This window comes from Thermobia domestica, chromosome 7 (genome assembly GCF_964235325.1).
Source record: "Thermobia domestica chromosome 7, izTheDome1.hap1.1, whole genome shotgun sequence".
In the NCBI taxonomy this organism is placed as follows: domain Eukaryota; kingdom Metazoa; phylum Arthropoda; class Insecta; order Zygentoma; family Lepismatidae; genus Thermobia; species Thermobia domestica.
In genome coordinates this window covers 135,155,472-135,167,991 of record NC_137460.1, presented here as the reverse complement: position 1 = coordinate 135,167,991, position 12,520 = coordinate 135,155,472, and the positions used below count along the sequence as shown (strand labels likewise).

The 12,520-nt window shown below is 36.2% G+C and overlaps 1 protein-coding gene across 1 annotated transcript in view; it reads right to left on the bottom strand.

Moving 5' to 3' along the window:
* The window catches only part of LOC145690408 (ATP-binding cassette sub-family G member 1-like), a 201,693-nt gene that overhangs the window by 126,983 nt on the left and 62,190 nt on the right, over positions 1-12,520 (bottom strand). Inside the window, exon 2 of the mRNA XM_081765253.1 lies at positions 1,642-1,759. Within this exon, the coding sequence (XP_081621379.1) occupies positions 1,642-1,759 (118 nt within the window). The remainder of the gene's footprint in view (positions 1-1,641; positions 1,760-12,520) is intronic.

Sequence of the window (12,520 nt, the reverse complement as noted above, 5' to 3'; positions counted from 1 at the left end):
CTGATCATCGTGGATTGAGTGTGCAGTTTTTATGTAAGGATTTTTTTAAAAAAAATTAATCAATTCGTTATTTCTCTGTATCAGTCTTCTCAATCATACGATAATTTAATTGTGATATACAATAATTTAAGCCTTAGTGCAATATACGATAATGTCCATGATATAGGTGAATATACGATGATTTTATAACGCCCACTGTTTTGTAATTTTTGAATGGGCAAATAAATTATATATGTGCATTAAATGATTATAAAACACACATACTGAGGTTTTTAAAAGTCATTCTCGCTAAAATAAATCAATAACCATTAAAGAATTAGTAAATATCAACCCTGCAGCCATTCTTTAAATGCAGTTACGTTTAGGAGGGGTGGAAATATTGTTATTGTTCAGAGCAGGCCCGTATCCACGGGGGTCTAAGGGGGGCCAGGTCCCCCTTAAATTTTTATGTCCCCCTAAAATTTTCAAGGTAGGCTTGCAAATGAACTATATATGGTGATGAACAATAATATAGTTGGATCGGTCCCCCTAAGTTCTCCCAGCCCCCCTACATTTTTGGGGTGGCTACCGGCCTGGTTCAGAGAAATATTAACAAGGATTTTAAAAAAATGGTAAGGACAATGACGCCGATTTGGAGTTTAAAGTTAAGGTTACTACATAATTTAATTATATATTATGGCTATTATTACTAGTATTATACTTGTTTCTACAATTATCACGTGTAATAACGAATATACGATATTTCTTTTAATAATATACGATAATTTTAAAGGCGAAAATCGATAAATTTGTTCTCTGAGGTTGGCAACTCTGCTCTGTATCGAAACATTGTAGTTCCAATTTTCAAGTATCACCACGCCAACTACTTTAGCCAGAAAAGAGCTTAAAACAACAATGCTTAGGAAAAAACACTGGGGTATTTACTACTGTGCAAAGGCGCCCATGTTGTGGTTTACAAGGGGGGGGGGCAAGTATAAGCGACGTTTCAAATATAGGTTTAAATTTTGCTGTAATTAATGTAAAAATTCTGTTGGGCTTTCGATATTCTGAAGTACAATTTCCTCTAGTGGGAGGCGAGCGCCCCACCTTGCCCACCCTGATGGGCGCCCTTGCTACTGTGAGGAACAATTACGTAGTTTTGCCACAGAAAAAGATTAGGAGTGAGGTTTCTGGGCTTTAGGCATCTATGGCCATGTTAATCCGTCACGTATGAGGGATGACCTCCGTCGCCGATCACACTATTCTAAGGAAAGAGCAGGAAGAAAGGATTATGGTAGGAAGGAAGCGGCCTGGGATCTATGTAAGGTACCACTCCGGCATTTGATTAGTGTGAGTGAGGAATATCTCACTCACGATGACTGGCCTGAAAAAAAACTTCTGAACTTTTTCGACTGAGTGTCCCCTTCGGGAATCGAACCCAGAACCACTCGCTGCCAAAGAAAAAAAAGTCTCTGTTGGTATGGAAAGAAGATTTAGCATGTACAAAGACGTTTCACTCCAAATGCAAACATACACGAGCAGCTGACAAAATAATTGAGTGACGTAGCACCTTTTCACGCCTAATTTTAGCACCTTTTTTCTATTAAAAAAACGCTTAATTATTAGTACAAAAGCAATATAGTTAGCTGATTGACTACTTACTTAAACCCTGTTAATACTTTGAGCAATGTTGTTTTTCCAGCTCCTGATGGTCCCATGATGGCGGTAAGTTCTCCCGCTTGAAAACATCCATTTATACCTTTTAGAATTTCCTTCTTGCCTGCAAGAGAAGGTAAAATATTAACAGTTTAATTACTTTGTTATTTCAAAGAGTCATACATATATATACAATAGTCAGTTTATAAATTCCAAGTATAAAGTGAAACTGATAGGCAATCATACTAATGTTCCTCTTAGACAATCGTAATTCAAAGTATAAAATTAGTTTCAAAATTTCAGTAATGCTGTTCCTGTTTTTAGATTATAAACATTCAACTGTACCTGTAACTATTGCGTAATACGATAAAGAAAATCTAATCCAGCTAATGTCTCATTTGGATAGTTCTAACTTAGGCACAATATTACAGCTAATATGAACATCACTGTTACGAGTACGTGTGTTATTGTTAAGAGCGGGAGTAAAAGTGAAGGGGAACGCAGAGGAAGTCATTCCCCCACTTCTGAAAAAATTCAAGGGCGTCACTCCGCTTCCTAAAATTAGAATGGGGAAACATAGGCACGAGGAACGGCGTGACGTCATGCATCCCCCCTACATTTTCAGATTCACTTTTACCCCTGGTTAGGAGTATTGTGTTATTATTAGAAGAAATCAAACAAGAGATACAGACTACTATTTTAAAGTGCATATTTTCATAAACATTATATTAATACGTGTAATAAATAAATAATCTGTTCTCCTGTAGCAGAATGAAAACTATCAACTGGATAAGATTGGCAACATATAACATACGAGGTGGAATCAAAGAGTTTTGAGACATTCTGTAAGACACTAACAAATGACAGCGCAAGGCTACAGGGACAAGGTGCTAAAAAAATTTCATTTTTCTTTCTCGAAAACAGCGCATCATAATTTACGCTCACGGTCTTATTTTGTTCAGGTTGATGTGTGATTTTTCGACTGATATATTTTATCTTCAATAAAATAATTTACTAGAAACAGAAATGTAGTTTCTTTTATTTACGAAAAGAAATTAAAATTTAAAAAACTTTATGATAAGTTTTATTTCGTTAACCATGCTATGTACTGCCACCTTGATAGTGTCAGAATGGAGAGTTTAATGAGGATATATTTTAATATCAGGTTCATGTCAATAAGTGGTATGGATATTGTACAGCATTACGTTTTTTTAGGTTCGCAATTTATTTATTTATTTATTTTTGTTTTTAGTTATTATTATTTTCTCGAAAATACACATGAACTTTTACAATCAAGTTTAATTATTGATAAAATAAATAAGGTTCAACGATTGGTGTCTCTTTAATATATGGACATTATTATTATTATTATTATTATTATTATTATTATTATTATTATTATTATTATTATTATTATTATTATTATTATTATTATCATCGTTAAACGCTATATAATACCAAGGATGTTATAAATAGAGGATCTGCCCATATATATATACCTTCATCCTATTAAATCGATGAAGCCAAAAAACAACCGAGCATCGGCACGTCTGATTGGCTACTCTCGTTTCTGCCATCGTCTGATTGGCTACTTTCGTTTCCGCCATGATTGTTGGCTCAAAACATTGCGATCCTATTGGGCGGAGTGGGCAGATTAGGGGTGGCGAAACTGTGACGTATGGCTTCAAGATTTTGTTGTAAGGCCAGATTCTCTATTTTATAAGATCCTTGTATAATACTGTAGAGTTTATTTGTTCATTTATTTTTGGCGACAACTACTCGCTGAGAAGAACAATGAGTTTTATTGTAAAAATTATTAACATGTACCTGTTTGGCTTCGTAAGGCACTTTCTCGAGTCAAAGTGAATTGTTGGCGAAACTGTTATACATTCTTATTTTTTATAATAAACGTACTGTTTTTCTCAGCGAGTAGTTTAGATCAAATTTGTCTACAAAAAACAAAGCTTGAACAATGTAAATAACTTATTTTTGAATCTTACATGTCACGATTTTGCTCTTTACAGGAAACGAGATGGTAAGAAATGATAATAAAACTTATGATGAAAGGACAATACGTAACACTCATGCTCTAAGTTGGATTCAAAGTCCTGACAGAAAAGGTGTTATGATCATGAACCTAATGCTTACTATTGCCAACCAACCATCGCCAAAGCACTGATATTAGAAGTAAATAAGAAATTACTTTGTCAACACACTATATTTTCAATTGAACATACTAATTTGCCTCGTATATTTTAGAAGTTACGACTTGTTATATACATATCACCAAAGAAAAAAGAATAACGTATGTGTATATACTTCCAATTAATTCATTTCACTTATTCTGTAACAACCTTCTTGGTAAAAAGACTATCTGATAGTGTTGCTGATTAACGAAGAAGTGGTTTTCTAAGTAGCAACAACATAAATATGTCAAATCTGTAAGTTTGCCTTTTTTTATTTGTTTCTTTATTGAAATTTATTTATATATACAATCTACTTTAGCGAAACATGTATTTCATGTGGAAGTGTAAAGAGAGATAAACCAGGTTAGCTTACAGACATCTCTCTTTTCTTGACCTTGAAATCTTTTATCATACTGTAGCATAGATCTCTCTGGATATGTAGAGAATATTAGATCTTGTACTTGCTTTTTTTTTTTCAATGACGCAAATTGTCTCTTTTGAAGAAGTACTTCACGAATTAGGTAGAAAACGTTTTGTATACTTTTCTTTACTCAGATATTACGGTTAAAAAGTCAAACCAGGTAGCAGTGATATACACATTTAATTCTAATGATCAAAAATGATATGAGCACAGGCATAATTTGCAATACTGAATAACAAATATAATATAAATTTTCAAATCATATATAGATTTGAAATAATGTAATAAAAAGGAGTAGTGTTACTCGAAATACAGTATATTGTTCAAAACTTTACTATTATATTTAATTAATACCAGTGACAGCTTGGAATATGAACTTAAAATGCATTTCAGAAGCTTGTTCAAGTTCCAAATCGTTTGGAGTTCGAAGACAATTATTTTTGTCTTATAATAATTAGAAACTGGATTGATCCATTTTGGGTCCCACGAACTCGATTTTCAAAATGACTTTTTGCATTAGATACGAGTCACTTTTTATATTAGATACTCGTACACTGGATTTTAAGGTAAAGTATTAACATATAATAATAATAATAATAATAATAATAATAATAATAATAATAATAATAATAATAATAATAATAATAATAATAATAATATGCTAAAAATGAACCTTAAAGGTCTTTAGCGAAATTAAACTAATGTTAATTTAAAATTTTTCCGTAATATCATCAAAACAAATTAAAATATTCGGAAAACAGGAACGTAGTGAACTAGATAATACGAGTTTGCATGTGATACCGTTATCACAACTCATCTATCTGCTTTCGATTTGCAACTGTAGATAGAATTAGCATTTTTTGCGGGTTCTGTAATTAGTTGCATACCCAAAACAGATAGGTGAATTGTGATAAAGGTACCGTATTGCCTAGTTCACTACGTTTCTGCTTTTCGAATATTTTTATTTGTTTTGAGGATATTACAGAAAAAACATTAAAATGAGCGGTAGTTTAATTTCGCTGTAGTGAAGACCCTTAAGACTTACGGTGAATATTAGTTCTTATTATGTACGAGGAAGGATCAGAAACTAAGGTTACAAAGCCGATATTTCTAGAGTTTCATCTGGTATGGAGGAATGAGGAATATCTAGTTACTTTACTACATGGGATTGACAATTGTGCAGAGTTTCAGCTACCGGCCACCTACAGCGCTAGTTGTAAGTAAACACAAATGGCGACTCGTTTCGAAAATTGATCTCGTGAAGAAGCCCGTTCAGTTATTCGATTTCTGTGGGGAACATGTAACCGCAGCTGAAATTCACCGACAGGTGTTAGAGGTTTATGGAAAGATGGCCAAAACTTCTCACCAGGGGCGTCATATCCTTCACAACAATGCGCGCCCGCAACGAAGAACACCATGCTATTGAAGCAGTTTCGTTGGGACAGCATCCACCACCCTACCTACAGTTCGCACCTAGCTCCAAGTTATTTTCTGTTCCCGCACTTGAAGGAGCATCTAGGAGGCCATCATTTCGCTTCAGACGAGGAGTGAAACAGTTCGTCACAACGTGGCTGACATGCAAGGACAGGTCTTTTACCAGGAGGAATCTTCAAAACTTATCCCACGATAGACAAGTGCCTCAACCGACATGGAAACTATGTCGAAAAATAACCTAATGTATGTACTATCTGTCGGCTGTATTGATTGTATGAAATAATATATACATGTTTTACTGCAGGCTTAATGAACTTACTTGCTGATCACTCCTCGTATAAAAATAACAAAATTAGTGCAAAATTATAAAATGAGCAGCAAAGAAATCTCAGGAAATGCTTTCACTAAAACTTCCAACACAACGAACGAGAAAGCATATGAGTGGCCGAAGCACAAGGGAAACATACGAACACACACAATCCGTGCTAGCCGTTCGGATTCCAAAGCAGTGTTCGTATTCCGGATCAAAATTTGCTGGAATTTTCCGTTCATGTTCCGTTCATGAATCGACTGCGAATATGAGAAAACGCAAAAACACGTCCATCATTATTTTAAGGGGCTTGAATTTCGATGGGGTCCACCCCAGACATCCCCATATAGGGGTACGTGTTGTCAACTTGAAAATTTTAAATGGCAAAGGGCGTCGACTAATAGTTGGAAATGACTCGACAAGAGAAATATTTTGCCGAAAGTTTCAAGTCCCTATGTTGACCCCATCGAAAATGGCGGGGGTTCAGATTTCGTGTCCATAAATCCGTTACCACCCTGTGTATCTTCGAATCGACTGCGAATATGAGAAAACGCAAAAACACGTCCATCATTATTTTAAGGGGCTTGAATTTTACCTTTGAATAAAAGGTACACCCCAGACACTTACAGATAGGAGTACGAGGGGTTGTGTTTTTGCATTTTATCATATTCTCGAAGATGCACGGGGTGGCAACGGACTTTATGGACACGAAATGTGAACCCCTGTCATTTTCGATGTTGTCAACATAGGGACTTGAAACTTTCGGTGAAATATTTCTCTTGTTAAGTCCTTTCAAACGATATATTACTCGACCCCCTTTGCCATTTAAAATTTTTAAGTTGACCCCACGTACCTCTATATGGGGGTGTCTGGGGTGGACCTCTTATAGCTCAATATCCAAGCCCCTTAAAATAATGATGGACATGTGTTTGCGTTTTCTCATATTCGCAATCGATTTGAAGATACGCGCGGGGTGGCAACGAACTTTATGGACACCCTGTATATCGAAAGTGCTGCTGTAACTGCTAATATCGAAAAATTGAAAAGTGAGAAACTTCAATTTAAAGATAACTGTGCATATTAATCAGTAATAATGGAAAGTTTGGAGCTACTCATGAGAATTTTTTTTTTAAACTGAGGAATTTCGAAAAGAGAACGAAGAGAAAAGATACTCGAAGTAAAGAGAGATGGACAATCAAATGGAGAGAGAAAACTACATAACAAACTAAACACGTATGAATACTGATGACACTGAATTTCATGCAAACGTCTAAAAAAGGACAGCCTATTCCTTGGAAATGCTGTTGCTCAATAAAATTTGGGTAAAATAACATAGTAGCCAAGTTTGTCATGTATCAGTATGCAAATTGGTTTTGGCATAGTGCCCCAACTCCAATGTCATGAAGTCTGTTTGGAGAGATTGTATGATGAACTGAAAGAGAAAATCGCACGCAAACATGATCAGTATATCCATAAGTGGTAATGTATCGGAAGCGTAAAACATTTGAACATACTTATATTGCTTGTATTAATTTACAGTAAATGTCTTTTGATTGGAATATCAAGATGGTTATAAACTACTGTTAGCATGCTTTGATTTGATTTAGTTATCCCTTTCAGCAGCGAGGCTGTATGAGATGCGGACCAACAGCTTAACGTGGAACCCAAACCACATGAACTCCCACCGGGAATCGAAGCCGGGACTCTTTCAGCGAAAGCACGTACACCAACCGCTTAAATCACGCTATGAGTTCATAGGACTGGTAAATAGGGCAAAAGAGGAATAAGATATGTAATTTCTTTTAAAAGTGTAGTGTCTCTAGCAACACCGAAGATGAAACTATACTTTCCTATGGAGTTTAGTTTACCATAACTTATATATATATACCGTATCTGTCCAACGTAGGGGGTCAAAAGTACGTTGATGGAGGTGATATTAAAATCAATCAACCATTTCCAGTTTTTACGTTGATTACTATAGAGTGAAAACAGTAATAGATAGCGAGAACTCCTTTACTGCAATCGATTAATCGGTACTGTCGAAATCGGTTTTTGAAAAAAAAAACGAAAACCGGTTTTTTGAAAAAGTAAATTTCATAAAACCGAAATGTCGGTTTTAAAAACCGAAAACCGCTTTTTCGGTTTCGGTTTTTGAAAACCGCTTTTGTGGTTTCGGTTTGGAAAACCATGTGCGGTTTTTGGTTATCAGAAAACCGGTTTTCTCAAAAACCGAAAACCGCAAATGTCACAAAAATTACACAGCACTAATTAATACGTCCGAAGATTACATTTCATTTTCATCTTTAACTCTTTTACTAAAACCAGAAGTGATAGAAATCCACTAGAACTTCAGTTTTCAACACTGATCTATATAGGGCAAAAACGATACAAGATATACCGAGAAGCGATTTTCTTTTAATCGATTTAGTGTTCTAAGAATAGGTAAAAAAAAAAAAAAAAAAAAAAAAAAAAAAAAAAAAAACTAGAATTAGCAGAAATCAACCACTTCCAGTTATAATGATGCTGATAGCTATAGAGTAGAAACTGTCACATATAGCGATAGAAAGTCTTCTTCAATTCATTACCGTAAGCATTCCGGTAATACAGGGTGTTCGGAATGGGACTGACGGTTTTTAAAAGTGTATAGTTTTAATATGGTCAGAGAGGCAGAAAAAAAAAAACATTTATATTGAAAGAAAACTCAAAAAGTTTTGTTCAGCAAATTTTCATACTTCAACAACTACCGGTGACGGTGTTCGCCGATAAACAGAAATGGCATCACCTGTCAAAAAGGCGCAATGCGTGTGGTGCTTTGCAGAAACAAAAAGTGTTATTCAAGTTCAACGAAACTTTCGACATGTTTACTACAAGGATCCTCCATCACGCAACAGTATCCAGGCGTGGAAGAATCAATTTTTATCAACGGGGAGTGTAGTGAAACAATACAGCCAGGGGCAATCCATGGGGGGGGGGACGATCGCCCCCAGAAGAAGAAACTTTCTTATTTTATATATATAAATAAAACCCATCCCAGAGTATGGAGCTCTTAAAAGTACCTCTAAGTAGCAGTATTACAACCCACTGCCCCCTCAGAAGTCTACCCTGGATCCGTCCCTGAACACAGCGGTGGTAAATCGCGTATGTCAGAAGAAAATGTGGAAGCAAAAGGAGAATGTTTCTCACGTAGCCCGGGGAAGTCAATTCGCGCAGCGAGCAGGGCAATTCCAAAGTCAACAGTGCATGATATGGTACACAAACGGTTACAGTGCAATTGTTGCAAGAAGTTAAGCCCAACGATAAGTCACAGAGAGCAGCACTTGCTACTGAAATTCTGGACAAGATTGATTATGACCATAATTTCCTATTGAACGTTGTTCTCTCTGATGAGGCAACTTTTCACTTGTTTGGTTGTGTTAACAGACACAATGTTAGGATATGGGGATCTGAGAATCCGCATGCGTACATAGAACATTCTAGACACAGTCCCAAATTGAAGTTTGGTATGCTTTAACACATAATGCAGTTATAGGCTCCTCCTTTTTCACAGAGCAAATCATAAAAGGAAATGTGTAGGGATGGGCATGAGTCGAGCTAAAACTCGACTCGACTTGAAACTCGAAGCGAATTCGAGTCGAGTTTCGAGTCGAATCAAGGATAATTTTCTCGAGTAGAGTTTTGAGCCGAGTCACTGTTTTGAGGTCGAGTTTCGAGTCGAGTCGAGTTTGGTAAATTGCTCGCTCGTTCAGCTCGTTTTAGCTCGTTTAGAAATCATTACCTGATTAGAGTGAAAAGCGAAGCCATGAGAAATGTAAGCAGCAGTGGCGGCCGATGAATTGTGGTTTCGGGTGTTGCAGTATGAACGATAAGAGACAGAAGATATAAAGTTGACTCATTGACTAATCAGTATAACTTTAGATATAACCATAGATATTTATCAGTATAACCAATATAAGTATACTCGTATACTGTAGTTCTTACCATCAAAGCTGAGACCTGCACAATCGAAGTTTTGAGCCCAAGCAAGAAGCCCAACCTGGGTAGTGATGTCAAACGGCTCAGCTCGGTTCAACTGAGTGAACAGTTCTAGCCGACGCGGTTGGGATGAGCCAGCGACTCGGCTCAGGTGAGCCATCAGCTCGAGCGACTCGGTTGGGTGAGGTGTTGGCTCGGCTCGATAGTGAATGAGCTGTGAACCAAGCTGCTCAAACCGTTGATAACCCTAAACCTGGGCCGCGGAGGTTTGAACATGTTTGGACGGCGCCCTATAGCTTTTAACAATTTTTGGCTCAATCCCGAATATTTGCTTCTCCGGAACTCAAACCGAGAACCTCATGAACGATGTCCTTGCCTCCTAGACTTCACGACTACCGAGGACAACAATCAGCTAGCTTTTAGTATTGAGATACAAACCGCCTATCTTTCATGTTCATACACGGTATTGTTGTTGTTTTTTTTGTTGTTGTTGTTAATAATAATAATAATAATAATAATAATAATAATAATAAGTAGTAGTAGTAGTAGTAATAAGTTTCATTCATAATAATTATATTGTCTATGTAGGATACTTGAAGAGTACTTGAAACTACACACAGCATTTTGCTCGATTTGGCTCGACTTAACTCGAAACTCGAGGCAAATTTTCGAGCCGAGTTCTCAAGTCGAGCTCAAAGATGTCTATTTCGAGTCGAGTCGAGTCGAGTTTCAATGAAAACTCGTTCAAACTCGTTCGTACCATCCCTAGAAATGTGTTCTTAGACATGCTTCAACAATTTGTTGTTCCCCAGTTACAACATTTACAACCTCAAGTGATATTCTAATTGAATGGTGCCCGCCACATTGGAGCCTACAAGTGAGAGAGTACCTTGATACTGAATTTCCTGGCCGCTGGATAGGCCGTGATGGGCCAATTAGGTAGTCTACACGCTCTCCTGATGTTACCCCCTGGATTTCTTAGAATACGTGGAGAGAGACTGAGTTCAGGCTAGATATTGTAAGAGTTACAAATAGAGCTCACGTGAAGTTACAATGAGTTAGAATTACTTGTAAGTAACACTAAATAAACTTTCTGAGTTCTCCTTTAAAATGCATGTTTTTTTTTTTCTTCTGTATTTCTGGCCATATTAAAACTATACACTTTTAAAATCCGTCAGTCCCGTTCCGGACATCCTGTATATTTCATCTCCACTGTAACCTCTGTAAATCCAAATCTATCATTTCCGGTTTCGATGCTAATTGAGCAAATACGACGTAGTACATGATATTGTTACTTGTTGAAAGGTGAAATGAGAGAAGAAGGCTAGTGACTTATTATTGACAACTAACAGAATCTTATCTGTGATAGGACTGTGTTTCAGGGGACAACAGTTTTCTTCGGCGGACTGGCCCCTCTACTTACGCCTATGCGAAGTAATGCATCCAATTCTCTTCGACTAGGAGTACAACCTGGGACTAAATGTACAACTTCAAGCACACTTGTCACATTATTATTATTATTATTATTATTATTATTATTATTATTATTATTATTATTATTATTATTATTATTATTATTATTAAGCACACTTTCACATACATAAATACATATTAGGTTCAAATCCTTTAGGATTCAGAATATTGACATTTACGCAAAAAAAAAAAAAAAAAAAAAATCTATATTATCAAATAGAAAGGACTGTGTTTGTGACTCTTAATCTCTGGAACCACTCCACCGATTTCGATCAAATTTTCAACATGGATGAAGTTCAGGCCTGGGAGTGTATTTTTATCATTTCACTTTGGCGCTAAAACTTCGGCGAGGGGTAGGAGGGGGAGTTAAAAAAATTAACAAAACTTAATAACTCTTCAACCAAACGACCAAGCTCGATGAAATTTTTACACAGATGAGGTTCAAGCCTGGGATTTTTTTTTGTAATTTCACTTAGACGGTAGAACTTAGAGGGCGATATTATATATAATATATATAACTTAATAACTCTTGAACCTTACGACCGATCTCGATCAAATTTTCAACATCGATAAGCTTCCGGCCCGGGCCAATTTTTATCATTTTACTTTGACGAAGCAACTTAGGGAAGGGGGACAGATATATAAATGAAAGTAACGGTTTTATGACTTCATCACTCTTGAATCATCGATAAAATTTTCAACATAGATGAAGTTCGGACCTAAGACGGTTTTTATCATTTTGACGGTGCAACTTAGGAGAGACGGTGGGAGAGACACATTTAAAAATTATCAAAAATGACCGATATTAAGTGTGGAATCTATAGTTTTCGGAGTCAGTGAGAAAAACAGTAACACTTTCGATGCTGTCTAAATCCAAATTCAGCTCCGAAACTTGAGAGGGATATATATACAGTATGGCGCTAAATTCGTTATACAAAACCAGAGGAGTGATTCCTGAGAGTAAAACAAACAAAAAAGTTCCTATAAACATAGGGCGAAAACCCCATCGTTTATGTGTTATAGGCTGCCGAAAACATGAAAAAAAATAATCCTAAAGGTCCATAGCTTCAAAACTATGGGACCTACTGT